Here is a 27,029-nt window from a genome sequence, read left to right on the forward strand (position 1 = left end):
TTGCATAAGAAACAGTGTGGCCAGCAGGGCTAGGGAAGTGATTGTCCCTCTGTACTTGGCCGCACCTCGAGTACTGTGTTCAGTTTTGGGCCCCTCGCCACAAGAAGGACATGGAGGTGCTCGAGCGAGTCCAGAGAAGGGCAACGAAGCTGGTGAGGGGTTTGGAGAACAAGGCTTACGAGGAGCAGCTGAGGGAGCTGGGCTTGTTCAGCCTGGAGAAGAGGAGGCTCAGGGGTGACCTTATCACACTCTACAGGTACCTTAAAGGAGGCTGTAGAGAGGTGGGGGTTGGTCTATTCTCCTATATGCCTGGTGACAGGACGAGGGGGAATGGGCTAAAGTTGCACCAGGGGAGGTTTAGGTTGGATATTAGGAAGAACTTCTTTACCAAAAGGGTTGTTAGGCATTGGAATGGGCTGCCCAGGGAAGTGGTTGAGTCACCATCCCTGGAGGTCTTTAAGAGACGTTTAGATGTACAGCTTAGTGATATGGTTTACTGGAGGACTTGTTAGTGTTAGGTCAGAGGTTGGACTGGGTGATCTTGGAGGTCTCTTCCAACCTAGATGATTCTGTGATTCTGTGGGGACCTAGAGAAGCTAAGCATCTGCACTCTAAGTAGTTAGGCTTGTTAGAACAAAAGCATACAGCTGGGCTTCAACCTTCTCTAGTAATCTTTCTAGGACTATGCAGCCATATTCCAGGACTACACATACAAGCACTGACTCCCACAGCTACAATACCTACTGAAATACTGACATCTGAACATCTGACTTATTTCTCCCTGTTTCCCACAAACACATTGCAGACAGTAAGAAGAACAACAAAAACAAAAAAACCCACCATCCTACATCTGCTCCCAACATTGCATAAATTACACTCATCAGCATTATATCTCAACAAACTCCTGTGCTGCTTAAGCAGCTGCTAATAGGCAACTGATTATGAATTACAAGCAGTGATAGGATGGGGAGAGAGAAAGTTTGAAAAGAGGTTTTGCGTGTGCTGTATTTAAAGAAAAAAACTTCATGATGGCAGCCTTAGGCTTCTTAATTAATTGTCTTTCCTATCCCATAGCCATTTACTTTTTAAATTAACACCAAGGAAAGTAGATGAGAAATTGTAATCAAGTGATGCTGAACATCTTTCCTTCTTCTGTTAGCTCTAGAGGGGCATATAGAGCTTTACAGGCCCACGTGTTTGCTCTATTGCCTGTAAAAATTTGGGCTTTGACTGGAGACAAGATGTTCTGAGTAGGATACTTGTTATTGGAAAGAAACCTCCATGTGGGTACTTTGCATCTGCACTTTCTATTGCCCTGCTAATTGCCAAAAACAGAGCTTAGATAGGGCATAACATTGTATCTGTTATGTCAAGACATACAGTGAAGTTATATATATAACTAAAGAGATAGCAACCTCAGTAAGTATGTTAATACTTACCAGACTAAAATGTAAATTAGAAATCTAATTTACTTTTTTCTATTTTTTTATATTCTAATAATTTTTGATGATGAAATGTATGTTAATTAATTTTACTTGCCTACCCTAGTATACTAAGGAGATACAGCTATATTTTAGTTATTAGCATACAAGTGAAATATTTAAATGTTGACTATTAAGTTGTTTACCAGACCATTGTTATTTTTATGAAATGTCTATTGAATTTGAGGCCTAGATGAGAGCCCTAGTAATGTCTTTTGTAGGCTGTTGAAATGCTTGTGAACACCCTGATCCTGACAGTCAGTGCTAGTTGGCTGTAACAGTCTGTTCCTGAAGATTTAACTGCCAAGGACAGACTTGAGCTTTCATGGGTGTTTCACAGTCCTGAGAAAAGCCTCCATGACTGTGGGTGCGCATTTGTCTCTAAGACAGTTTGGAAGATTCTTTCACAAACGCATGGTGAAAATTATCCTCAAGTCTGTGTTCTAAGGATCGGAGACTCTCTTTTTCCATCAAAACAGCAGCAAACAGCACATTAAGATGCCTCTACCTTTTCAAAAGAGATGTAGAAAACTCTCTCCAGTCAAGCAAAGCCAAGAACCCAGGCTATTGTCTCAACAGTAATGATATGATCTTGGAAACCTAATTGGGATGGCTTGAATACTAACTTCAATTACAGGAACTTCTCTTTCAGAGCCATAAAAGAAAAGTACCCAATAATGTAAAATGAACCCATTACCTATTCTACTGCAGTGTTAACACCACAAAATTAAACAGAAAGTCTAGTAAGAGAGGACCGAAGTTGGATACTGCAATATTAATCTGATCCACTTTGAAAAGACCACGTTTTATGGGAAAAAATAATTAAAAATATATGTATTAAATTGTGTGCTTAACAGGATTAAAGTGCAACATGTGAGTAGCTCTGTTGGCTGGGCAGTTAACATCTGATGAAGTCATGCTTTTGCCTAGACGTCCCTGAGAGTAGGACATATTGAAAGGAAAGTTTTAACAGGAGGTATGTGGACTTCAAGATAAGTGGTGAAACAAGCTTGAGGGAGCAGAAAGCTTGCGTTGGCATACACCAAATCTGAAAGGTGTAAAAAATGGTAAACATTCCTGAGTACGAACAGGGTTGCAACAAAAGGATGAGGCCTGTGAGGGAATCATGATTACAGTGAGGAAAACAGTGTTTGTATGTCGAGAACGAGTTGCAGAGCAAGTGTAGGATGGCATGTGAAGAAATTACGAATTTCGCTGTCTGACAGCAGCCTGTTGAGCTGTTGGCCTCCAAGGGACAGCAAGTTTTGGGGAGAGGTGGCACACCTGCAGCCGTCCCCAGGGGAAGCGCTGCTGTGCAGGGTGCTCCTGGAAGATGGCTTTTCCCCACCCTGAGCTCTGCCACCCATCATTGACATCCCAAGCAGCAGCGGCAGCAGCGTTTAACACCACTTTCTGTATAACCGCTCCGAGGAGGGCCCCGCTCAGAGCCCAGCGCTCCCTCAGCACCGGACCGGCGGCCTCCATGTTAATGCCCGGCACCATGACAGGACCCGCCTAGGTGAGCGGCACGTGCTTAACGCCGCGCGGGGCTGCCTGGCTTTATTTTGTCGTGGTTTGCTTTACGTTGTCATAGCTTGTTTTATTTTTGCCTTGTGCTTTATTTTGCTTCGTTTTGCTTTATTCTGCTTTATTTTGCCTTACTTTCCCTCAGCTCGCCTTGTGCCGGCGGGCCCCGCCCGCCAAAAAGACTCGCCCACACCGCTCAGGTAAGCCCGGCGGCGATTGGCCTGCCCCGCTGCCAGCCCCGCCTTCCCTCCCCACGGTGATTGGCTATCCTTTAACCTACCGCCTCCTTCTTCATATCCCATTAGCTAGCTCTCCGAGCAATCTTTCAGCACCCGGCGCGCCGATTGGTTGCGGGAGGGAGTGCCGGTGGCGGCGGGCCTCGGCGGCTTGTGGCGCCCGGTGGCGGCCGCTGACTGCCGGCAGCTGGCTGCGGTGCTCCCCGCGGCCCGTCCTCGCCCCTCCGCCCGCCGCGATGGAGCTGCCGTGCGGGGCGCTGCGAGCCGCCCGCCAGGCGAGGGAGGCGGTGAGGGCCGGGGACCGGCGGGCCGCGCGGCCCCGTTGCTATGGGAACGTGAGGGGCGGTTCTGCGCATGCGCGGGGGAGCGGCGCGCAGGCGCTTGGGGGTGAGGGAGGGATCGCCGCCATCATGGTGGCCGTAGGGGAGGGGGGAGTGGACCGTTATGGGGTCTGGAGGGGGCCTGAGGGGGCCCTTATGGGGTCTAGGGGGAATGAAGGGGTCCTTATTCGGGGGTCCTTATGGGGCCTTTATGGGATCTGAGGGAGTCCTGATGGGGTCTGAGGGGGGGATGAAGGGGGCCTGAGGAGGGGTCTCGGGGGGTCTCTACAGGGCTTGGAGGGGCCTGGGGGGTGGGCTTTATGGGGCCTTTATGGGACCTGAGGGGAGCCTTATAGGGCCTGGGGGGGCGCAGAGCTGCAGGAACCGCGCCCAGTGCAGTGGGGGTCTCAGCAACAGCGGTGGGCCCGGGTCTCCGTAGGGGTGGGGGTCTTCCCATGTCTATCCTGTTCGTTTCCTCTCCGTTGGCAGGGGAGCGTCCCTGGTGTTGGCCCTTCCTCAGAGCACCGCAGGGTCTTTTTTCCCCTGTCCGTGGCAGGAGCTGGTACTCTGAAGGGAACAAGCCCACATGCCTTTCTTCCTCTTCCTCCCACCTTTTTTGTAAAAAAGGAAGTGCTGCCCTGCCTTCCTCCCTCCCTCCCTCCCTTTTTGCAAAAAACTTGGCTGCCCTGCTGTGTCCTCACCTGCGGGTGGGTCGAGGCTCCAGGAAGCCCAACAGCAGCAGCATTTTGTTGCATTTCTTAACCTGTTCTTTTGTCTCCACCTGCTGGCCAGATTCAACTGATAAGCAGCAGGTCTACACTGCGGGAGTGCCAAAAACTTTTCCCCAAAAATCCGGATCATAGAATGGGTTGGGTTGGAAGGGACCTCAAAGATCATCTAATTCCACCCCCCCCACACCCCCCCCCCACCATAAGCAGGGACACCTACCACTAGATCAGGTTGCTCAGGGCCTCATTCAACCAGGCCTTGAACACCTCCAGGGATGGGGCATCCACAACCCCTCTGGGTCGCCTATGCCAGTGCCTCACCACACCACACTCACAGTGAAGAATTTCCTCCTAAAGTCTAGTCTAAACCACCTCTCTTTTCAAGACCATTCCCCCTTGTCCTATCATTATATACCCAAGTAGAGTCCCTTTCCACCCTTTTTTATAAGCCCTCTTTAAGTATTGAAAGGCTACTACGAGGTCTCCCCAGAGCCTTCTCTTCTCCAGGCTGAACATCCCCAGCTCTCTCTACCTTTCTTCCTACGAGAGGTGTTCAAGCCCTCTGATCATCTTTGTAGCCCTCCACTGGGCTCGTTCTAACAGGTCCACAACTTAATTATATTGGCAGCCTGTGTGTGTGCACCATTTCCTGCTGACACTGTGCGTGAATCTGACAAAAGGTGGTTGCTGGGAGGAGTTTGGGGACTGAGGTGCAGATTATGTCAACCTCTTTGGTTAGCAGATGGTATATATATATATACCTCGGAATGGGAGTCTCCATGTCACTCTCTTTCTGAGCCTGGATGCCAACCACCAAGGAAGGTGCCCTGAGATGGGTACTGCAATGGTGTTAACACGCAGAAGGATGGCAAGACTTAGGCTGGGCAGGCAGTGGAAAAGGGAGGTGGTTTGCAACCTCACCAGCAGGGATTTGGTGAGCCTTGCTGCCAGGGCTGATTTTTACTACTAAATGCAGAAACGTCTGTATGAACGGGACCTGGAATTCAAGAATTCTTCCCCTTCGGCTGGACCACTGAGTTTGTGTTGGTTTGATTTACAAGCTGATTTCTCCGTTGATTTCTCTGTTCTGCCAAAAGGCGGAATGGATCGGGAAGGTTGGATTTCATAGTTTGTATGCAGAGTGGATAGAGGTGTTTGTATTCTGTACAGGGGCAGAAATTTGGAGCCTGCGTTCTTTAAGCCCATCAGTAACTGAGGAACAACCTGGGGGTGCCAAGAGGAGTAGATTTTCATATTCTTGTTTTAAGGTTCCTGACTTATTTTTCTGTGGATAGAGCCTAGGTACATAATTTCTGGTTTCTGAATTCCAGTGTTGCAGTTCTGTATCTAAAAATTAGGCAGCTACATCTTTAATTTGTATCACTAAATGTCTCGAATTTCTGGTTCCCCAGTCCTGTACCTACCTATGAGGCATTTTTTCCCGTTAATATGTGTTGTAGAATGGAGATTATTGTTTCCTACCATTTTTGGGAAAACTGTTTCAAGAAATAAACTATTATGAACAGAGTCCAGTAGAATAATTTCAGTCCAATCCCAGCTATTTAATGGTAATGAGTAAAGGGTATGAACATTTGCTTAGTTAAATATTTTATTCACTTGAGCCAAATTCATTTGTTGCATTGATACAAAGCAGCCTTTCCCTCGCCTCAGTCTGTTGCTTTTCTCTCGGGTCAGGCTGACATACCCTTTAGCAGCAGGATTTTCTGGTCTGGCCAAACTGAGCAGCTGGGGTCAAAGAGAGGCAGAGGAACAGGCAAGTCCCTCGCAGGGACATGCAGCCTGTACCTCGAGCTTCATCTTCCAACTAGAAACGAGCTGTACCTGAGATGCTGCCCCTCAAAGTGGGAGGGTGGTGGTGGGAAGGAGCGTGCCAGAGGTGCAGACACGGGGAAGCAGCACTTCGGCTTCGCCAGAGTTGTGCTTCTTGCTTCTCTCACGTCTCTGTGTCTGTACTGGTAAATGCTTGGCTCTGGAGTTGGGAGAGAAAAGGAGCAACATGCACAGCTGGGAAGGGAGAGGGATACTGGTTTGCCGGGAAACAAGCAGGAATGCTGATCTGAGGCCCCAAATGGAAGAAGGATGGACTATTCGTTTCGCACTGGCCTGAGATTTCACCAGAGAAGTTTTGTAATGATGGTTTGTTTATGCTGAACGATTCTGTGGCTACTCACAGCAACTCAGTGTAGTTGTAAAATCCCAGAAATTTGTTTTGTGAGGCATCTCACTGGTTTTCATTGCCGCGTATTTTCTATGTTAGTCCTGTAAATCACTCTCAAAAAGCAATATTATTGCAAACTGTAGTGTAACTTAGCAAATTCCTACAAATAAGTAGGAGAGTTAATGCTTATTAATTAATTTGTAAACTCAGCATTCCAAATTTGTATTGTTTAATAACTCACCATACCAAATGCCATTCATTTTAATGTATTTTTCATAAATACATTTTCCTTCAAATTAGTGAGGTCTTGGCAATGTAAAACCTGACTTCAGCAGTGGTTTTCGTAGAGGAGGGAGGTAATAGTGCTCCGTGAGTGGCATTTGTGGAAAGTCCTTAACACTGGAGCATGAATTCTTGAACGACAGCATGTAACTACTGCAAAAGGGGAGGAATCGGAAGATTTTCAGTGCACCAGACTCAAATTTTAACATCTTTAGATTTTAATTGTAATACCTCTCAAATGCATCTTACTGTTATTACTAGGACAGCTATAACTTCTGTTTTGAGCTTGCTGTATGTTTTTAATTATGAAAGCTATTTCTAATCCCTGTTGGGAAACTTTGCCAACTCAATTGTTTGCAGCAGCCTTGTATAATTTGGAAGGGAGAACAGCCTAAAGAAGCATCTTTTCTTTGTGCTGGGAAATTCTATTCAATGGCAGCCAACTTACACATTGTTTAAAACTCACCATTTCCCTTCTCTGCTCGCGTTTCAAAAAATATTGTCAGGACGCCAAACGATAATTGAACACCAGCCTTCTAAAAAGGCTGGCAAGGCTTCAGATATAACATGCAAAGGGCTAGGGGAGAGGGAAAACTGAGGGTAGGGAGTGGTGGAGTCCGTGATGCCTCAGCTATGCTCGTCCTCCTGGCTCAGGGGGTCAGCTTGCACTTGCCAGGGATCACAAAGGCCCAGGAGCGAAGGGACACCGTGTGCGTATCACGATAAGATCTTCCCTGATGCAATTACAGAGCTAACTGCTTGCCTCTTTAATGAATCCCTGATCACAGACCCCTCTGAAGTCATCTTAGTGAGTTGTGGCCCCAGCTGGATGTCCAAGGGCGAAACGTTACAGAAGTAGGGTTGTAACTTCCGAGCTTCTCAACCGTGAGTTACTCTCCAACTTTATTCTTCACACAATCATACATATTCATGCAGAAATACGGGGTCAGATACTGATGAAACATTGTGGGGTTAAATGAATCTTTTAGTAGCTCCATTAATTTGATGGGATTGCACCAGAGACTAGGTTGATTTACAATGTAAATGCATTTTAGTAAAAGGTATGTAACTAAATAACTAAACAAACAATTGCAGTTAAAGATGCATGACTCTAATAGAGTTTAATTTTAAATGGCTGCAAAGAAAGGAGTACGTACCACTCTTTTGTTAAGCTAGAAATAAATAAAATACACTATAAGTGTTGGAGATAATTAGTTAAGTGCTCAACTATTTAGTTTTTAAAACAAGATCACGCTTAAGTGCCTTAAGCTTTTATTAATTGCATGGACCCAAAAATCCCCTGTAGTAATTGAAAATTTAATTACATACATTTTTTGTTCTTTTAAGAATAGGAGCTTATTAAACTTTAAACACTTAAACATCTATTGAAATACCAGTGGCTATAAACAACGTGCAGTTCCAAATACTAATTAAACAGGAAGGCTAAATCACTATAAAGCTAAACTGAATTTTAAGTAACTTTGTACTCGTAAGTACTCTGATTTTTTTCATGCAGTATAAGATTTACCATTGCCTCTCTACACGCAGCTGAAGTCCTGGCAGTGTTATTGTCTGTCTGCACTGTCAGGCAGGTTTTGTGGATATATTTGGAGTGAGGGCCAGTCTCTAGGGGCTAAACTGGGTTTCAGAAGGGGGATGGGCATGGGCAGAGAGCTGGTCATGTGTGCAGTTGCTGGTGACGCTGGCACGTGCGGAGGTTTGTGTGCCTGTTGGAAAGGCGATGTGGTAGCAAATGGCTGGGAGAGGTGGCTTGATGGGATTGGTGAAGGAAGCAGTGGTCTGTTTGCAACCAACTGGTAAGATTTCTGGTTTGGTAAGAGGTGTGCGTGGAAAGGCCCTTCATTTCTCTTTGTTCACAGGACTGGGACCAGAGATTTTGATATTTGTGTTCTGTTTTTCGATCCAACCTAATGCAAGTCTCTGTCAGTTAATCAACTGATGTAATGCTTAGTTAACTTTGTTTGGACAGATGGCTAACTTCCTAAAATCAGTCATTGCTATTTGCATTCTTATTAACAAAAGATAAACATAGAATTAACCTCCCAGTCTAAACTATCTTCTGATTTTTAGATGGGACTCTTATTAGGTATAAAGGTTTGCTTTGGCTTCTGCTTGGCCAACCCAAGAACATTATTATGGTGAGATTGGAGTGGGTTGTGAGTACGTGGACAGGATGCTCTCCTATACATCTCAAGGCAAGTCTCTGCCTAGAAGAGTTATTTGAGCTGCTGTCCTTCACTGTCTAAACTAGGATTTAAAATACCTCTAGAGACAGCAGAAGTAACCTGATGGAACTAACAGCAGAAGACAGACAAGAATACAGACTGTTTTCAAACATTGATTGTGCGCCCGTCAGTTCACCAGACAGATGCAATTCCTCTCTCAGCATTACTGTAAATACTCAAACGTAGAACACTTGATGTGTTTGTCATCTGTGGCAACCACTGTGTTTTCATACCATGTTGTAAATACTCAAAGGCTGCTGCGATCTCACCGTTTGATATGTGCGCAAATGCAACAGCTAATTTTTCTTCGCATAAACAGCAGGAGCAGTTGCATTTAGAGGAATGAGCAGATGGGATTCTCAGTAAGTGATGACTCCACCTTCCTTCTTGCCCCTCAAACCCTGGTTCAGAAGATTCAGATCATCCAGAAGGAGTAAAAAGCCCGCAGTTCATAATCTGTTTCCCAAATACCAGCGGTTCAGAAAAAAAGAAAGATCCTTTCACTGCAGGGTGCCAGAGTTTCTTCTTCTCTATATTCCCAGAATTGGTTCATTTCTGCTTGCAGCACCTCTCTGGAATGGATCAACTTTATTCAGAAGTTGTTGATCCACTGGGCTTTTGCAGAGCACTCTTCCTGCCTGAAATGGTTTGCCAAAATCGTCTTTGTACCACCAGTGAAAGGCAAATGGTATTGTAGTTTCATTACTGACAGGGGAACAGAGTGGATGTGTAACTTTATCAAGACAAGAAAAAGTGAGAAGTGGTGTATGGTTTCTTCCCCGTTTCCCAGCCAGTTTGATTCATTTGGCTACAAAACCAGAATGAAGATTTTACCAATCCAATTAATAATACCTGAAATAAAAATACATTTCCAATGTATTTGGAAATGGCAGGAAACATTGTTAAAAGCAAACCCCAGCCCTTTCCTTGTTGTGTCACTAGATGGCCCCACGTCTGAAGCAAACACCCCAGAAAATACCTTCTATACCGGCAGACCTTTTGCCTCCTCTGCCCGGTACTTTTTACAGGTTGGCAAACACACTGGTAGGCATTAGTTTCAAAATAAAACAATAGCGGAATGTGCTATCTTAAACGTGCAAATGGGCAGCAGAATGCTGTATGATACCTGCAGCTATGGGCAGTGCAGAGGGAGCAGATAGGTCTAAATCTGAGCAAGGAAGGGCACGCTGAAGAGGTAGGTTGGTTTTGCAGTGCATTGCACCACCCGAAAGCACCCTGGCTTGGAGGAATAAAGGTTTCTCCAGTATCTGCAATTTTCTCCGGTGGTGCTTCATTCCAGGAGACTGGGAAGGATAGCATAATTGCCTTGTTCTGCAAATATTCCTTTTATGCATCTTTTGGGATTTAAAAGCATAAAGCCTCGATCAGTGTGGCAGAGTACAGCAGAAGTCATTGCTACCAAAGCTGGGGCTTTGCCTTCCAGCGTGAAGAGGGTGAAGCTTTGTGGGCTGGTGGCCTGCAGAGCCCTAATGCTAGGGCTGGGCTTCTCTGGGATGCAGGCAGCCACTGTTTGGGTGCGGTAGAAGCTGGTGGTGGGTGTCTGTACAGGCAATGTGCACAACACGGTCAGCAGCATGTACGTGCTGTTAAAGCAACATAAAAACTGCCGCTCTTTCCCCATCCACTAAGTCAGTGCCAGTCTGTTGTGCTTACGCTGGGTCCTCAAGAGTAATGCTGAAAGCCAGCGTCCTCAAAGAGACCAGAAGTAATTTATTTACCTAAATGTGGGTTTGGCCTTACCTGCTTTTCTTGTGATCCCTGCTTCAGATCACAATGAGCAAAGTCGATACGCTGATTTCTAGAGCTTTCCTTGTAGTGACTTCTGTTATGACCCTAAGATTCCGGAGTTTACATCTGGAGACATCCAGCACATATGGTAATTTTCATCAGGGTAAAGCTTTTTTCCAGCGTCTTGCTGGGTTAGTTTCCAGTGCCCCTTTTGCTATACTTAATATTACACTGTATACTCCCACAGGTGTAGCTTCACTGAAAAATGGCAGAGATGTCTTACTCTGCCTTGTTGTTATCTCTGAACCATTTGTGAATGCCTTTGGTCTCTCCAGGCTGTGTGAGGAAATCTATTGGCCTGAAATTTCTTTGTGTCAGGACCTGACACGGGTCGTTCCCGTGTTAAAATTGGGCAAGTTTGATATCATCCAAAACTATTAATTCTTCAAGTGCATTTCCTTTGTGTTTGTGGATCAAGGCCCACAAGATGGGAGGTGTCAACAGTGTGCAGCAGGTCTGCATAATGTAGTGTAGTTGTGCAGATCCCTGGCCTGTTCTCAATCACTTTGAGCGCTCAGAAAATGGGTTTCTAATTGCACGGGAGGGATGCAGCCACAGTGGAGCATGTGGTTTGCTTGCACAGCTCTTGGAGATGCTGTGCACGAGGTCTGCAAGAGCCCTACCCTGAAATTCACAACCGCCTGAACCTGTTGGAGATCCGTAGTCATAGCAAGGCCAGGAAGTTATTTTTCAACCTCAAGATAATTTTCTTTTCTCTAGGAAAAGGTTTCTACCCATCCACTAGCCCTGATAATGTGTAAGAAAAATTGCATTCAAAACCACTTTACTTCCGTTTATTAACAGTGAGTTGTTTTACAGTTCTTACATGCTGTTGTCTTAATTCGTTTGTTTCCACAGGCTACATTTAGATGCTGTTTACAGCAATAAAGAGAATATTACATTTGATCTAGAGTTCTGTCTTAATTCGCAGGATGAGCTGCGAACAGAAGCGCGTCGAAAAAATCTCCTCATTCTAATTTTGCATTACTTAATGGAGGAAGGGTAAGTAATTTAAATAATAGTGCCCTACATTTGTGTTTCTGTGTGTATGAGCTCCTGTAACATGTACTTTTGTCCTCTGTTGGGTGAATGGACAGCAAGGCCCTTTGCTTCCATATGAGAAAGAGCTAAACTGCTATTAAATAACTTGACAGCTTGCTGTGCTAATTTGTTTCAGTTCTTGGAACAAAAGCTTACTATATCTTTTCCAAATATGTTAGATAATCCTTTGCTGAAAGGATTTTTAAATACAGTTTATGGATTTATAATAAAAAGAGATGTGGACAACTTAAAACTACTATATACTTACTAGTGCCATTGCTAGCTTTTTCTCTCAAAAATCACAGTATGGTGATAACTCAAGTTTTTGTTCTTTCCTTTTTTTGGAATTACCAGATATGTTGATGCTGCAAATGCTTTGGAACAAGAGACAACATTAGGCTTACGTGGCTTTGAAGTTTGTGACAACATTGATCTTGAGACAATTTTGATGGAATATGAAAGCTATTACTTTGTAAAATTTCAAAAATATCCTAAAATTACCAAGAAGGTCCTGGACAGCGGTATGTGGCTGTGTTCCTAAAGAAAGCTTTTGTTTTTCCTGAGCCTAAAAAGTATATTTGCCTGATGTACTCCCAACACTTCTCATGTACGTCCATGTTCAATGTTTGAACTCTCTTATAGATCTATATTCCTAGGACATAACAATTAAGAGATGGGGCTTTCATCCTTTCTGCTCTCCCATTCCCTCTTTATATAGAGGGACAAGATGAATGTATTTTTCAGTTTTTTAAACACAAATTCGATATTGGAAAACACCATGGAACTGCAAAATGACGTGGATATATTCTCTCTTTCTTCTATTGGAGAGAGAATAGTAAGTCCATTCTATCCTGGATTTAACTTTTAAAGTAAAATAAACCACTTAAATGAAATATTACGTCTTAGCTCATCCAAGCTAGTGCTTTAAAGTCTATTACCACTAATCTCATTAACCACTTATTTTCTATATTTTTATAAACCTACACATTTAGCACATTACCTTTAACATATTTTGTCCAAAGGACTTAAAAGTCTGAGATATAAATGAATGATACAGAGTAAGGCAGAGCAGAACATGAGCGTTCTGTTATGACTGGGAGATTTTGTACTTGAGCACAAAATGTAACTTACAGAAGTCATAACAACAACTGCATAAGAGTCAGTTATGAAGAGCATGGAGGGTGCAGAAAACACCAGTATCTCTTCCTATATTTCTTGTAAGAAAAATGTAATCATCAGGGGAGAGGTGATGGTCTGGGAACATCTTCAAGCAGTTTTCATCGTTGCATATGACTGCAAGCAACTTTGAAATCCCAAGTAAATGGAACGTTATACAACCATAATAAAATTACCTAGATAGGTGAAATGATTTTGAAAGGCAGTAAAGCTAGTAGTCATCATGACATTAAGGGTGATACAGAAGATCAGTACTAGCTGGGAGCAAACTATCTGCATGAGGGAGAGATTTACACCTAGAACTTATTGACTGGTGTTACTACAAAGAGGAGCAGCCCTGCAGGACAAAACCGAAGGGATTTGTTATGAAACAAGAAGGAAAATGTATTACAAGGCATTTATTACATCAAACTGAGTGGTAGCCAAGGCTGGATCCATGAAAAAAGATCCAAGTGAACAATTCCCCAAAGCCAATAAATCTCTTAGACATTTTACAAGCCCTCAGTACCCATTTTTGGTTAGTAAAGCTACCCAGACATGTGGTACTCTTCCATTACACTAGCCCAGAATTGCCACCAGGCTGGCAGAGATGCATCTGCCTGTGTCCCTGAAGCAGAAGCAGCCTCCCTCCTGCACATCTCACTTGAGAAGCTGCTGCCTGGTCATTTGTCACCTGCCTTAAAACCAACCCAAAACCAAACCCTATGTCTGAGAGCAGTGTCCAAACATTTCTTGAACTCCAGCAGGCTCGGTGCCCTGCCCACGTCCCTGGGGTGCCTGTCCCAGTGCTCGACCACCTCTGGGTGCAGAACCTTTCCCTAACCCCCAGCCTGACCCTCCCCTGTCCCAGCTCCATGCCGTTCCCTCGGGTCCTGTCGCTGTCCCCAGAGAGCAGAGCTCAGCGCCTGCCCCTCCGCTCCCCTCCTGAGGGAGCTGCAGGCTGCCATGAGGCCTCCCCTCGGCCTGCTCTGCTCGGGGCTGAACAAACCAAGGGACATCAAATGTTCCTCACACATCTTCCTCTCCAGACCCTTCACCATCTTTATAGCTCTCCTTTAGACACTTGCTAGCATTTTTATGTCCTTCTGCTGTTGTGAAGTCCAAAACCACACAGCACTCAAGGTGAGGCTGCACCAACGCGGAATTTTGGTTTAAAAATATGATGAAAGGAATCAAAAATTGAACGGGCCTAAAAATTTAACAAGCCTGGATCCAAACTGCTCTCTGCAATCTGTTTGTTTTTGAAACATTTTTGCAAGCTTGCAGTGCTTAGAATCATGCTGTTCTTGTTTACGCGTTGCTATTTCAAAGGTCATTAAAATATGCTCAAAAATATTTCGGGGGGGGAAGCAAGTTGTCCTTTTTTTAATAATAATCCTTAATTATTTTCCGTTTTAATATTAATTTTGCTACAGCAGAAAACAAACAACAGCTGAGAACTGCAGGAAAAAACAGAAGGTAAGCGAAATGCATGGGGCTTTTTCTGGGCAGAAAAGTTTCCTATAAGAGCAATATGCAGCATAGTTATAATAATTTTGTGATACTGTAGGGATACTAAACTAGCCTAGAGTCCCCTGATACTGTGTGGTGGATTTTTCTTTATCTTTTAGAGAAAAATAAAGATTTACTTCCCAACTGGAGATGCAGACAATCTGCAAAGTTTCTGCAGTGTGGGATAAGGTGGGGTGGAGTTTTTGAAAGCTGTGAGCTTTGAACTTTTGTGTCATTGAAACTGATGCCTTAACCTGAGTGGGAGCAAAGTTAGCCCCAAATTGCTTTGTTTGAAAACTGTGCCTTCTAATCTTTGGTATTTTGAAGAAAAAAAAAAGGTTATGAAAGCCTTTGAAGATATAACTTGCATTCTAGGGCAACAAGCTCTTCTCAGAATCTTCCAAGGACGAAACATCAAACAGTGCAACGACCATCATCAAATACTTCACTTGGAAGGACAACAGAACTTAAATCATCCACCAAAGAGAGCCCCAAACAGGTTCAAATGTGTTTTATCTTGGCAGCATTACAGTTGAAATCAATGTGATTTTATTTTGAGCAGCTATAGTCAATGAGAGGATGTTGCACAATTTGTGTTTGCACAGCTTATGGGTTTTACTGTTTACGTAATTTAAGCATTATAGGTGCAAGACTTCAGGAGAAGATGCTTTCTAGCTATTAGGTGGGGAGCAAGTCACAAGCCAAAATTAGAGGAAAAGAAGTCATAAAGTCTAAACTATACTGAAATAAGCAGGAATCTTTCCATAGATTTTTTTTTGTAGATTTAAGGATTGATCCTTTAGCACCAGAAAGCAAAACAAACCGACCAAGTAGAAAGTCTTGTGTCAGTTTTAAGCATCTTCACAGTACATAAGGTGTTTGAGATTGTGGGAGTCATTTAGCTCTGTAATTTTTAGTTTTGTGAGTCTTGTTTTAGTAAGATGGCTGCAAAAACTGGTTATTACCATCCCTTACATAGGAGAGAGCAGGAACAGCAGGTTGGTGGGCAAGTACTGGTCTGCTACAGCTTTTGAGGAACTGGGTGAGGGACAGCCTCTTTTTTAAATTTTTATATATATAAGGACTTACATAAGTCCTTGTCCGTATTTCTGCATATATATATATATATAATACCTATAACAGTAGGGTGTTATCTGCAACTCATCTACCTGGCAACACATCTGTTTAAAATTCATTTTTCTTTAGAATAATGACAGTGCAGTTACTCCAGAGCAATCTGACTTTGGCTTAAGCATCTCAGCAATCAACAAATCTGGAGGAGCAGGAGAAGGTCCTCACCCAAGAAGGGTTGGTAGAAACCTAATATGTGATTTATGACAGAAATGTGCATATAGGAAAAGCACATAAAAGCTTTTCAAAAGTATCTAATGTGAGCTTTTTCTGTATATTTTAATATACAGTTTTGCTGTATAATTAGCTGAAGGGCCAATTTTATGATTTGGGCAGTAAATTTTTGCACAGGAGGCTCAGTTTATGTTAAATAGTATTTCAAAGTTAGACAAGAAGAAGCATTATTTCTGTTTGTAAAACCCAGCAATAATACCTAAATTGAAGACAAATTTGAAATTAGTGAGTACAATGATAGGAGGTTCTGCAGTTTAATTGTTACACTGACTGAGGAGATGTACGTTCATTTCCCATTGCTACCCCAGATTCTGTGGTCAGCTTTTTGCCATATTTATGTCTGTATGTGCAACAAGGAAACTAATTGCTGTAATGTTAAGCAAAATTTCGGCCCAGTGCATTTTTAACAGTAGAGTTACCATCTTGGTAAAAGCCTATCACACCATTATCTTCTTCCTAAGGACCAAATAATTGACTTCCGTGGGATGGTCCAAGATGCTATCAAAGTATCATCAAATGGAATAGCCTTGAACAGTCTTAATTGGGATCCAGATCCATCGGTAAGTGTTTCTCTTCATATTTTCATCCAATGTGCATTATCATCAGATTTATATCACCAGGAACAAAATAAAATACTGTAATGATACTGTCTTGTTTCTGAAGTGCTAAAAAAGGGCTTAGATTTTTGAGTGGTATATTTCTTTGTTGAGTGGACAGTCGTAGTTGATAATGGTCTAATTTGTTGACAGTTGTTTACTCTTTGAACACAAAACAAGGCAACAAATACACATTGTGCCGTATGATTCACAAACAAATTTGCAGAAACCCACCGTGTTTTTGCAGGTGAAATTCTCATTCCTTTGAATTCAGTATGCTATTTAGCATTCACCTCAGCTGAGACAGGAACACAGTTTAGATGGCTGGAATAGAAATTTTCAGTAAAGTAATCACTCCTTGATATGAGCTATAACCAGTGCATCCAACTCTGCCTGGTAATTGCTACATTTGAAGAAACTTTCAAAACAGACTATGTGGCTATGTGATGACACACATTTATATTTTTAATTCCTCTTAATACGTGTAGGGCATGTTTAGGACTATGTATGCAGTAAGAGAGCTGCTCATTTTAATGTTAATTCTGGGTTAGATTCTGTCAGATGAAAAAATGAGTTACTACAAATGTGGCTTGCTTCAAATTCTTTATCCATATTTTACAGCTTTGAAAGTTGATATGATGTATGAGCTTTTTTAAAATTATTTTACCATTCTTCTATTTATAATAATTGACGTCTGACAAGAACTTATGTTTGTCTTTTTAAGGAACGATTATTAAAACCCCTTAGTGCTTTTATTGGCACGACTGATGAGATGAGAGAACTCGCAACAGTTGTAAGCAAAGTAAGATCAGATTTCTGTTTCGTTTATATAGAGATCTTGGTTATCTTTGTCATCTGAGAATGCTGTTTGTTTCTCTTTGTTAATGCTGACAGTGCTTATTCTCGAAGGTGCAGGCCTTTTTTTTTTTTACCACCTGACTATTTGAAAATCATTCTTTTCTTTATATGTGAAACAATGTTTTTTTTCTTATACACAATAGAAGGAATTAATCAAGATCTTTCTAATAGGATTACATGTAACATCTAATCATACTGTAACTATGGGACTGTCCTAGCTTTTACCTTTGTTCTTATTGGTAAAAAAAAATGTGCAATGCAACACTGATTTAACTATATGATCTAGTACTATCTATTATATAATGTGTTACCTTTCTGTGATTGAATGGTGGGAAAACTGTTATTCAACTCTGCAGGTGCCATTTCCATTCAAGGCATTGGGCTGTATTCGGTGTGGATGATCTGCCAGGACTACAGCAATATCCTGATTCTGAGTGTATCTACTAGATATCATGTACCAAGATTATCAGATGCTGATATTCCCATGTTTTTTAACATACTAGTCCTCTGCCTTTCTTTGCACTGCCTGCATAATCTACGCTCTTCATCATCTTTTCTTGCTTGGCTTACCTGGGATGTGCTGTTGTTGTAGGCTCTGCTGACAGTGCCCTTCCTTTTTCCAAGCAGTTGCATGGGAAGCATCAGTAATATTCTGTAGCCTAGGAGATTCTGTATCCTGGGGATTCTTCTGGTATGGGCAGTTTGACACCTGGAGGGAATCCCAATGTTGTCAGCACCGTTTTATTTCAGTCATGGGTTGAAGTGTGGTCCAGCAAACAAGCCTTGGGCTACTGGGGATCAACTGGTCTAGCAACAAAGCAGACAAATGCTTTGCTTGCATTGTCTCCCAAACCCCACTAGGTGCTTGTCCAAAAGGCTTCACAGTATCACAGGATTTGGTAGTTCGTTGCTATTTTAGCAACAAGAAATAGGGTTGCTTTGGCCTTCATTATGAAGCGTTTTTAAATTGTGTTGGTATGTTCCTAGTCGCTATAGTAATCAACACTGTGTAAATCAATAAAAATAAATAGCATGTGGTATCTATTTCACAACACAATCTAATTTAATTTGGAAACAGTTATGGAAGCCTCTACTTAGTATCATAAATCTGATTCATCTTAATTTGCTGTTAATAGAAAGGGAAAGTGTAATCTACTCTATATAAATAATTTTTCTAATTGTATTAAATCAAATTTTCCCCTTGGATATAAGCACATAATTTTTCTTTATTCTCTGGAGACTGCCTATTTTTATCAGAGAGCAGAATTTACCCCAAGTATTTGTATTGAGGATATGATATTTTTCTGCAGAACAATTAGTCTCTGGAACACAAAGCCACAAAATATTACTAAAGGAAATGGAAAGATTCATAGAAGATTTGGATAGTTTGATGAATTAAATGAAATTAAATTAGTGAGTGCTTCGGGGCATGGACTAATTACTGACTGTATTTTGATAGATGCTTAGGGGGGAATTTTCCTCCTGCTACAAAGCTTCTTGTACCTTTTCTTGCGTAGTGTGGAGTACATAGAGAGCAATTTTTCAGTATTATTTATGACAGTAATAAGTGCAGCCGTGAAGTTATTGAGCAGCAAGTTTAAAAGAAACAAAAGTATTTTCACGTAGCATCTGATTTTAAACTGCGCAACTTATTGTTATAGAATAAACATTTCAAAAAACAGCTAATTTCACATCTTCACATTACAGTAGCTCCTCAGATGTTGGTTGGTTACTAAAACCAGCTAATAGAAAACAGATCTGAGAGACAGATCTGCTCAGCATATAGATAGAATCATGTAGGTTGGGAAAGACCTCTAAGATCCATCAAGTCCAACCGTTAACCTAGCACTGCCAAGTCTCCCAGTAAACCATGCCCCTAAGCACCACATCTGTGTGTCTTTAGAATACCTCCAGGGATGGTGACTCAACTACTTCCCTGGGCAGCCTGTCGCAATGCCTCACAACCCTTTTGGTGAAGAAATGTTTCCTAATATCCAATCTAAACCTACCCTGGTGCAACTTGAGGCCATTTCCTTTCATCTTGCTGCTTGGGAGAAGAGATTGACCCCCACCCTGCTACAACCTCCTTTGAGGCAGTTGTAGAGAGCGATAAGGTCTCTCCTGAGTCTCTTTTTCTCTAGGTTTTCTATAAACCCTCGTTCCCTCAACTGCACCTCATCTCACAGTGTATATGCTTTCAGGGAAGCTAGGAGTTTCAGGGGAAGCAAGGCATATTGTAGCACTTCTGTGAAAATGATTGCTGTCTGTGCTTTCCTCTTGTGAGCTGACTAGTACACGGGGTGAAATGATAAGTTTGCATCACTTAATAGCACAATTGTTTTATAACTGAGTCGATGCTTTTACTTTGCCAAAGGTGGTTCTAGTGTTAACCTTTTGCTAGCTAGGTTCTAGTGTAGAAGTTGTTAAGTTATGCTAACAGGATGTGATATATGTTGCAGGACATCTACCTCCATAATCCAAATGTGAAGTGGGATGATATTATTGGACTGGATGCAGCTAAAAGGCTAGTCAAGGAAGCAGTTGTTTATCCTATAAGGGTAAGATACTAAATAGATCAGAGAAAACCATCATTGAGCTCGTTAACATCTTCCTTGTAATTACGGTGGTGGTCAAGTTTTCTCACTATTTGTGCTTTTGTAGGCAGTTTCTGTTTGAATTGTTCCTGTTTCATTTAGAAATGGAATACCCATTCTCCCATAGGAGAATGTCAAAATGAAAAAGATTTAAGTTTGGGGTTCTATTATTTTCAACCCTTGGCAATGTAAAATATACTGGATTTGGCCTTTACTAATTCAATGTAAAATGACTTACAGAAGAGAATATAAAGCCAATTGCATTTGAAGAATTCATTTAAAACAATTTCAAATACAATTAATACAGTATTATTCTCAGTACTCATATCATATTTATCATATGTTGCTTTGTTTTTTTTTCCCATCTTCCAATTTCTTAGATTTCCTGATTGTGTTAGGAACAGTGGGGGTAAGGGTTAGAATTCCTTCTGTGTTGTTACATTTATAATTCCTGAATTACTTTTTGGTTTCCACAGTACCCACAGCTATTTACAGGCATTCTGTCTCCTTGGAAGGGTTTATTGCTGTATGGACCACCAGGTATGGAGTGTTTTTATAGCCTATCCACATAGGATATACTACTGTTTATCCTATGTCGCTACTTCTGTTTTTGTACTGTCCATAAATCATTAATGCTAATTAGATGAAAAGTGTTAATGTATCACATAATAATTAATAATTAAGAACATGTTCTGTAATTTGAAATGAAAGAAGATAATGTGGATGATCATATCAGCCTCTTTCACTCAGACCTCTCTATTTGCCTTTCTTACAACCCTTGATTATTTCTACGCTTGAATCTTCAAAAAAAAACAACACAGTACTTACACTACCCATTAGGAGAAATGAGAATTGATGTTGCTACTCAGCTTGGATGATATTAATCAAGTTTGACTTGACCTGATCTTGCAAAATACAAATAAATGTGCCATGGATTCACCTTCTTGAAAAAGATGTCCTTGCATTCTCTCTTCTGCATTTGGTGATCGTTTTGGAAATGGGGTGGGAGCTTTGCCCTCTTCTGTGCTAGCTGGGTGTTTTCCACTCAGCACAGCCTCACTGCTCCTTCTGCTCCACTTTGACACAAAGGAGGAAGCACTGCCACCACATGAGTGTGTCTGGGAGGAGACAGAGGGCACAAGTACTGTGTGAGTTAATTGCAAAAGTTGTCATTCCAGTAAACTCCATTTGTTCTAGTGAATGCTTAGATGCACTTGCCATAGAAAGAATATGGAGAACATATTTGCAGTGCTGTAATACCTGAATTTCTCCAGGCAATCCTAGAAGGACTTTTCCTACTTTAGTACTTTATCTGACTAATAGGAAGATGAAGGGAATTATTCAAACATTTGCATTGTATTTCTTTAGAGTGAATTTCTTCAACACTGTTGTTTGTAGGTACTGGAAAAACATTGCTTGCTAAGGCTGTTGCCACAGAATGCAATACAACCTTTTTCAACATATCAGCATCCACCATTGTCAGCAAATGGAGGGGTGATTCAGAAAAACTTGTCCGGGTAAGAAATATCTTATTCATTATACAAAAATCAGGTTCCCACTTAAAGAACTGGAGTTTAAAACAGAACTGGAAAATGAGTATTCTTCTGATACTTATCATCTTTCCTGTCTTGGACAAAATATGTCTCTGTATCTACTTCTTAAAATGGGAATAACATCACTTCTGCAGAAGTCTTAAAATGGATTCTTGCTGTGGAATTTTAGTTATGTAATTCTATATGAAGTATGTATCCCAAAGCCAGCAAAGATTTTTGACTCATTAAATAAGCAACAAGCAAGCTGTATTCCTAACTAAACTAGTGTTTGTTTAGTGACCCCTTCAGAGTGCTTCACAGCCTTTGTGTGAGAGTTGGCTGGCTCCTAGGCTCCCTACAAAATATACCTGCTATTTAGGTTACCAAATTCCCTACTGCTCTCATCCTGCAAGGCACAGAATTGGCAAAGAACTCCGTAGTCACAGTCAAACAGAGACATAATGTTGGTTTAATGAAGGTAGTTTGATGCAGATGGGTAAACGTATTTTCACGTATAAACTGAAAACTAGCATTCATGGTTCAGCTGTGATATAGAAAAGTTCAGAAATTTAGGTGTAGCTTCTGTACCCTGAGGTACCCATCAACTCTTTCTGTAATGTCAACCATTTTGGTGTTAAAAATCCACAAACTTCTAGTCTTCCTTTACTCTCACCTCTTAGGGTCCTCTTCAGATAGATACAGAGCTCTGGAAAATGAGTAGTCATGATGGATTGCACTTGGCAACTGCCATTACAAGCATTGTTAATGCTTCAAAATCTCCCTTGAACTATAGGCAATATCTGCAACATAATTATTCTTCTTGTGTCCTTTTTTCCTTTAAAATGGCATGTTTTTCTTCTGACATTCACCTCGTGTGTTATTGATCCTCTTGACATCTGTGTCAGTATCTTCCTAAAAGTTTCCATCCTGTCAGGAGAAGGGACCTGGTTTCTGACACAACACCATCGAAAAGGTTTTTGTGAACATGCTACAGCACTTGCAGTTATATTGAATCTGTGGTATTTCACCCTTAGTTGGTTCTCTGGCAGAATACAGAAATAAAATTAGATTGTGGATCAGGACAGCTCTAAGAAAAGTACCATGTGAATTTATATCCTAAAATGACACGAGGCTGGTGCATGGTCTTCTGAAGTTGTGTGAAGTATATGTCAGTTTTGCACTCATGCAGAGGAATATCAGCTCATTCTGTTTTCCTCATTTCTCAGCTGTATTGATGTGATTTTATAGTTTAGATTCATAATAAAATTATAGATTGCAAACTGTTAGCACCTTTTGCACAACAGCAGTGGAAGAAGATATACAAACAAAACTGATATCATAGCATCCAATTTTTGTTTCAGCAACCATCTTGGAAAAGCTAGTCACATGGCAAAATTATTATATGATTCAGTATTTGACTTAATTGCAAACCTTTGCTTCCTTAAACAGTATGAGTCACAATGGTGATCATACACTACTTGTGATCCAAAGTGCAGAAAATAATATATATCTTTTAAGTTTTGTTTTTAAATGTTCAGATTAAGAAGTGCTGGATTACTATATTTTGTTAGTGATACTTATTTAAAAATTGCAACAATGCTTCACTGAAGAAGAAATGACTATATATTCTTATTGTTAGTATAAGTCTCTCCCTCTTTCCAGAAAAATAGATGGAACCTTTTTTTTTTTTTCAAAATGGCAGACCCAGGTTTTGTGTGTCAGCTTAGTATTCCATTTTGTAATCTAGCTCTGATTGTCCAAGCTGTTTGTTTTCTCCAGGAAAAACAAAAGAACTTCTTAATTCTTATCAAGAGAAGCAGTTCATTTTTTTTTTCATTATGGTGCAGTTGATTTATTATTTTCCTCAAATCCTTATTTAAAAAACTACAAATGGAGCACCAATAGAGGACAGGATGTTTAATCTCTGCTAACAATTTAGGACTTCCCAGAATCCTCTGATGGATCATTTTCTTCTATCCCATTATTCTCAGGGTACTCTGATAGGATTTAGGCAAAGATTTACATATAAAGACAGGATTACATGCCTGTGTTCTTTATATCTCCTTTACAAGCCTTTCAGAATTTGAGAGGGTTCAGGGACCCTCAGCCTACCCAGATCTTTTGCCCTAGAACATACTCCTTTTTGCCCTAGAAGTTTGGAGTATGGGTACCATTATTTATCTCCAGTGCCAGTGGCTCTTAATGCCTTTTCCTGTTAGTTTTCTTGTTAATCTTTTCTGTCGCTTTTATTCTTCTCTTTAAACAGGTGCTATTCGAGCTTGCCCGGTACCATGCTCCTTCCACAATTTTCTTGGATGAGCTGGAGTCAGTTATGAGTCAAAGAGGCACTGTTTCTGGGTAAATGATGAGATTGCTTCCTATGGTGTTAGGAGAACTTATGTCCCTCTTTGCAATGCATCTTTTCAATAGTGTGTTTCAGGTGCTGACCAAAGTTTAATCGTACAATATACCTTCTAGAAACAAATCTTAGCTAAAGTAAGGCATGAGACTACTCTGTAAACTTTAATAGGAGCATGATTGGGCCCCTGAAAGACTTGTCTTCTAGATTTTATTGACAGTATAGTTATTTTGAGTGATAATGGTAATTTTCTTGAGTTAATAGTAAGTTATTTTTCTTCTGTTACGTTGTCAGCTTTAGCAGTCTTGTAGCGTATTATTTTCAGAATGCCTATCAGCTCTGAAAATACTGTTCCATGAAAATGTTGCATATGCTGTGGGGATTTAAAAAGAGAGATGTGGTCATTGTTTCATTCACAGTAGATGAGATCAGTAGAGTAGTGTGAAAGGCAGGTTCTGAGAAGTTTAGCACGTGACTATGGAAATAATGGGTCCAGGAAGACTGTGAGCAGGAGAGAAGATAGCACAAATGCATAACCAGTGCTGTTGTATTTTCAAATAAGGTATTTGAAGTGGAAGTAAAGACAGATGGGGGAAGGAACAGGTGGCTTGTTAGAGGCAAATGAAAAGCAGCTGTTTTTGTGACACTTTGGACAGGCTGAGGCAGAGCAGGATAAGATGCAGTGTACACAGTGGAATGGTATTTTCATTAATGGTACAAATTTTGATGTGTCAGGACTTAGAGTTGCAGGAATGGGGGTTGTTGTTATCGTCACCCATGGAGTAGACAGTTTTATTCTAAAAAAACTGAAAGGGTTGAACACGGAGGAGAAGCAGGAGAAATACAAAAATATCATTATACCCATTAGGTGTCCATTACAGTGTGGCTATATGTATGTTATATACTATAAATTATATACTTACAAAGATGCATAAGTAGAATATGCCATATCATAAATACACAACTTGTAGTAATTGTCAGTTGATAGCTATAAATTATGGGCCAAGTCTTGCCTTCATACTTTTTTAAAAGCTCTCATTAACATCACTGGATTATGTATTTCAGTCAGGGTTTTTATCTGAGACTATATAGTTATTTTTACATATCCTTATTAAATATTGACATCACACCGACGTGTGGATGCCTTTGCAGAAATAAGCCATTAAACCTGAATTATAATTCTTACCATCTAAGGCCCTGATGTTTTCTCTGGATTTGGTCCAGGGGTTACCAAGAACTCCACATCTGGGACCAAGAGTTCAAACTGGTTTCCTTCAAAATTGGTTACTTGGAGCAGGGCCAGTATTCTTAGCACTTTGCTTAAGTTCCCCTTCTCTCCTTGAAGAAGGCTCCTTTGTGTGTGGTCTCTGCCCTATTTTTCAATTTGTTTCAATACTGCAAACTTTTCTGTTTACTTTTGGTACAACGTTTTGCAAACTATTGAATTCAGCAGTATGTGTATCTTCTTGTGGCCACTTAAAATTCACTCACAGAAAAATTCCAGTAGTTGCCCTGAATAGATAGGTGTGTTAGTTGTTTAATGGCAACTATTATGTTATAAAAATTCTCCTACACAGGTCAATCAATCAAAGCCTTAGTTGTTTTCCAGTAAACATCAGTTTTATTTGGAGATTAATATAAAGAAAAAAAATTAAATACTTTCTTTGGATTCAGTAATGGTGAACTCTCCTCACTTTAATGCACTGAAAAGAGTCCATTTAAGTAATCATTAGAAAGCTTGATTTTAATGCTTAGATGTTAGCTAATGGAGCTTAATCATGCTTTGAATTGGGGCAAAATGGTGACAAGGGCTCAGTTGCTGTGAATGACACTGTATAAATAAAGATGATTACTTTAATGCACTGAGCAAATAATGTTTCTCTGAATCTTGGTAGTGGTGAACATGAAGGAAGTCGACGGATGAAAACAGAATTACTGGTGCAGATGGATGGCTTGGCCCGATCTGATGATCTTGTATTTGTTTTAGCAGCTTCCAATCTGCCATGGTAAGAGATCCAGAGAGTACATTTTGAATACATTTGCATGAGCTTCTAAGCACAGATAAAGATTTTATTTAGACTTTTGCAGAAAAAGCCTTGATATTTGGTTAAAGCATTTAAAGATTAATTTGGAGCTTTTACTTTTAAACTCTACAATTCTTGCTATTTGTGCCACATGAGAATAATCCATAATAAAGTCAACATATGCTGGTGCTACAGCTGCTAATATTTAAAATGGAGTATTTGACTATAGAGGCAAGTTATTTACTATGTTTAAGCTAAGAAGGGTTTCAGCCTGGAGCTGTAAGGTGCTTAAAACATCTAGTGCTTAGAAGGATACTCCGTAAATAGGAAGGTTGGATTTTATTGGTATCAAATGGGACTTTTAAAAGTTGAGGGACAAAATTCTTTGGTTCTTTTAACATCATTTGGAACAGAAGAATAAATGGTTGGAAATTAGAATATTTCATCATGTTGGCTCTCAAAATGGGCAGAACAGGTACTGAGAACAAGACAGAGAGGAGAGGATGACAGGATGACAACAGGCAGCAGAAAATGGTCAGCTCTGCGCTCTCCTTGGATGGCTTCTCCCATGGCCACTGGCAGCCAGAATGTTGATCTGGCTGGATCACTCATCTGAACTGGTGTAGTGTTTCTCTTGCTTTCATACAAACCTTCTCAAATGGTTGTAAACCATGTAGTACATGGGGGAAGTAATGGCTGTTGGGCAAGCACGGCTGTTTTTAACAGTCTGATTTGTGTCTCATTAACCTTTTTTCAGAGTAGGAGCCAACACCTGTACAGGGAGTTGAAACAAATTGATGATGAGCTTGTTTTTGAAGTTAGCTTTCGGAGGTCTGGAACTATTCTGTGGATTTCTGCTGGCTCTGAAATTCCGCCTGTCCCTGGGCTACAGATCCATGAAATCTTCAGTGGAAGAGCACCTTTTTCTGCAGAGAAATTGGTACATTGAAAGCAGAGAGGGGAACTGTAGTGAAGTAAATTGTGGAAATTATGTTTGGTGGGGGACAATCTTGGAGGCAGACATCTGCAAAAAGATGATAGGCATGTGAAGGGTTCTTTTGTCCATGCTCCTTCTTGTTCTTGAAGTGTGACAGCCACAGAACAGGGCCATTGCAAACTCGCTGGGGGCACTGGGCTGTGATCAGAAGGCTGTTGCTGACCATACGAAGTGTCCATGTTCAAATG

General features: G+C 41.1%; 2 protein-coding genes and 1 long non-coding RNA gene across 11 annotated transcripts in view; 1 reads left to right on the forward strand and 2 right to left on the reverse strand.

The window, feature by feature from the left end:
• PIAS2 (protein inhibitor of activated STAT 2) overlaps positions 1–3,428 on the reverse strand; it is a 36,559-nt gene extending 33,131 nt beyond the window's left edge. Inside the window, exon 1 of the mRNA XM_048051439.2 lies at positions 3,289–3,428. Within this exon, the coding sequence (XP_047907396.1) occupies positions 3,289–3,303 (15 nt within the window). The 5' untranslated portion in view covers positions 3,304–3,428. The remainder of the gene's footprint in view (positions 1–3,288) is intronic.
• The window catches only part of KATNAL2 (katanin catalytic subunit A1 like 2), a 31,964-nt gene continuing 8,331 nt past the window's right edge, over positions 3,397–27,029 (forward strand). For 2 of the 9 annotated variants that reach the window (XM_066989015.1, XM_066989021.1), the window contains exons 1-13: positions 3,397–3,531; positions 11,740–11,810; positions 12,204–12,370; positions 14,441–14,483; positions 14,892–15,015; positions 15,723–15,824; positions 16,343–16,441; positions 17,202–17,279; positions 19,795–19,893; positions 20,406–20,469; positions 21,328–21,446; positions 23,728–23,819; positions 25,716–25,826. In XM_066989015.1, coding sequence (XP_066845116.1) covers positions 3,481–3,531; positions 11,740–11,810; positions 12,204–12,370; positions 14,441–14,483; positions 14,892–15,015; positions 15,723–15,824; positions 16,343–16,441; positions 17,202–17,279; positions 19,795–19,893; positions 20,406–20,469; positions 21,328–21,446; positions 23,728–23,819; positions 25,716–25,826 — 1,220 coding nt within the window. In that variant the 5' untranslated portion in view covers positions 3,397–3,480. Of the gene's footprint in view, positions 3,532–3,612; positions 3,632–6,278; positions 7,639–7,664; positions 10,897–11,666; positions 11,811–12,203; positions 12,371–14,440; positions 14,484–14,891; positions 15,016–15,722; positions 15,825–16,342; positions 16,442–17,201; positions 17,280–19,794; positions 19,894–20,405; positions 20,470–21,327; positions 21,447–23,727; positions 23,820–25,715; positions 25,827–27,029 lie in introns of those variants that run through there. The other 7 variants (XM_066989016.1, XM_066989022.1, XM_066989017.1 and 4 more) reach the window with 6 other exon arrangements.
• Positions 5,908–17,996, reverse strand: LOC106037318 (uncharacterized). The gene is made up of 4 exons (XR_007159232.2): positions 17,906–17,996; positions 16,712–16,801; positions 6,135–6,282; positions 5,908–6,038 (listed from the first exon to the last, which is right to left on the reverse strand). It is a non-coding gene; the product is annotated as an uncharacterized lncRNA (long non-coding RNA).

Source organism: Anser cygnoides, chromosome Z, assembly GCF_040182565.1.
Source record: "Anser cygnoides isolate HZ-2024a breed goose chromosome Z, Taihu_goose_T2T_genome, whole genome shotgun sequence".
NCBI classification, from domain to species: Eukaryota; Metazoa; Chordata; class Aves; order Anseriformes; family Anatidae; genus Anser; species Anser cygnoides.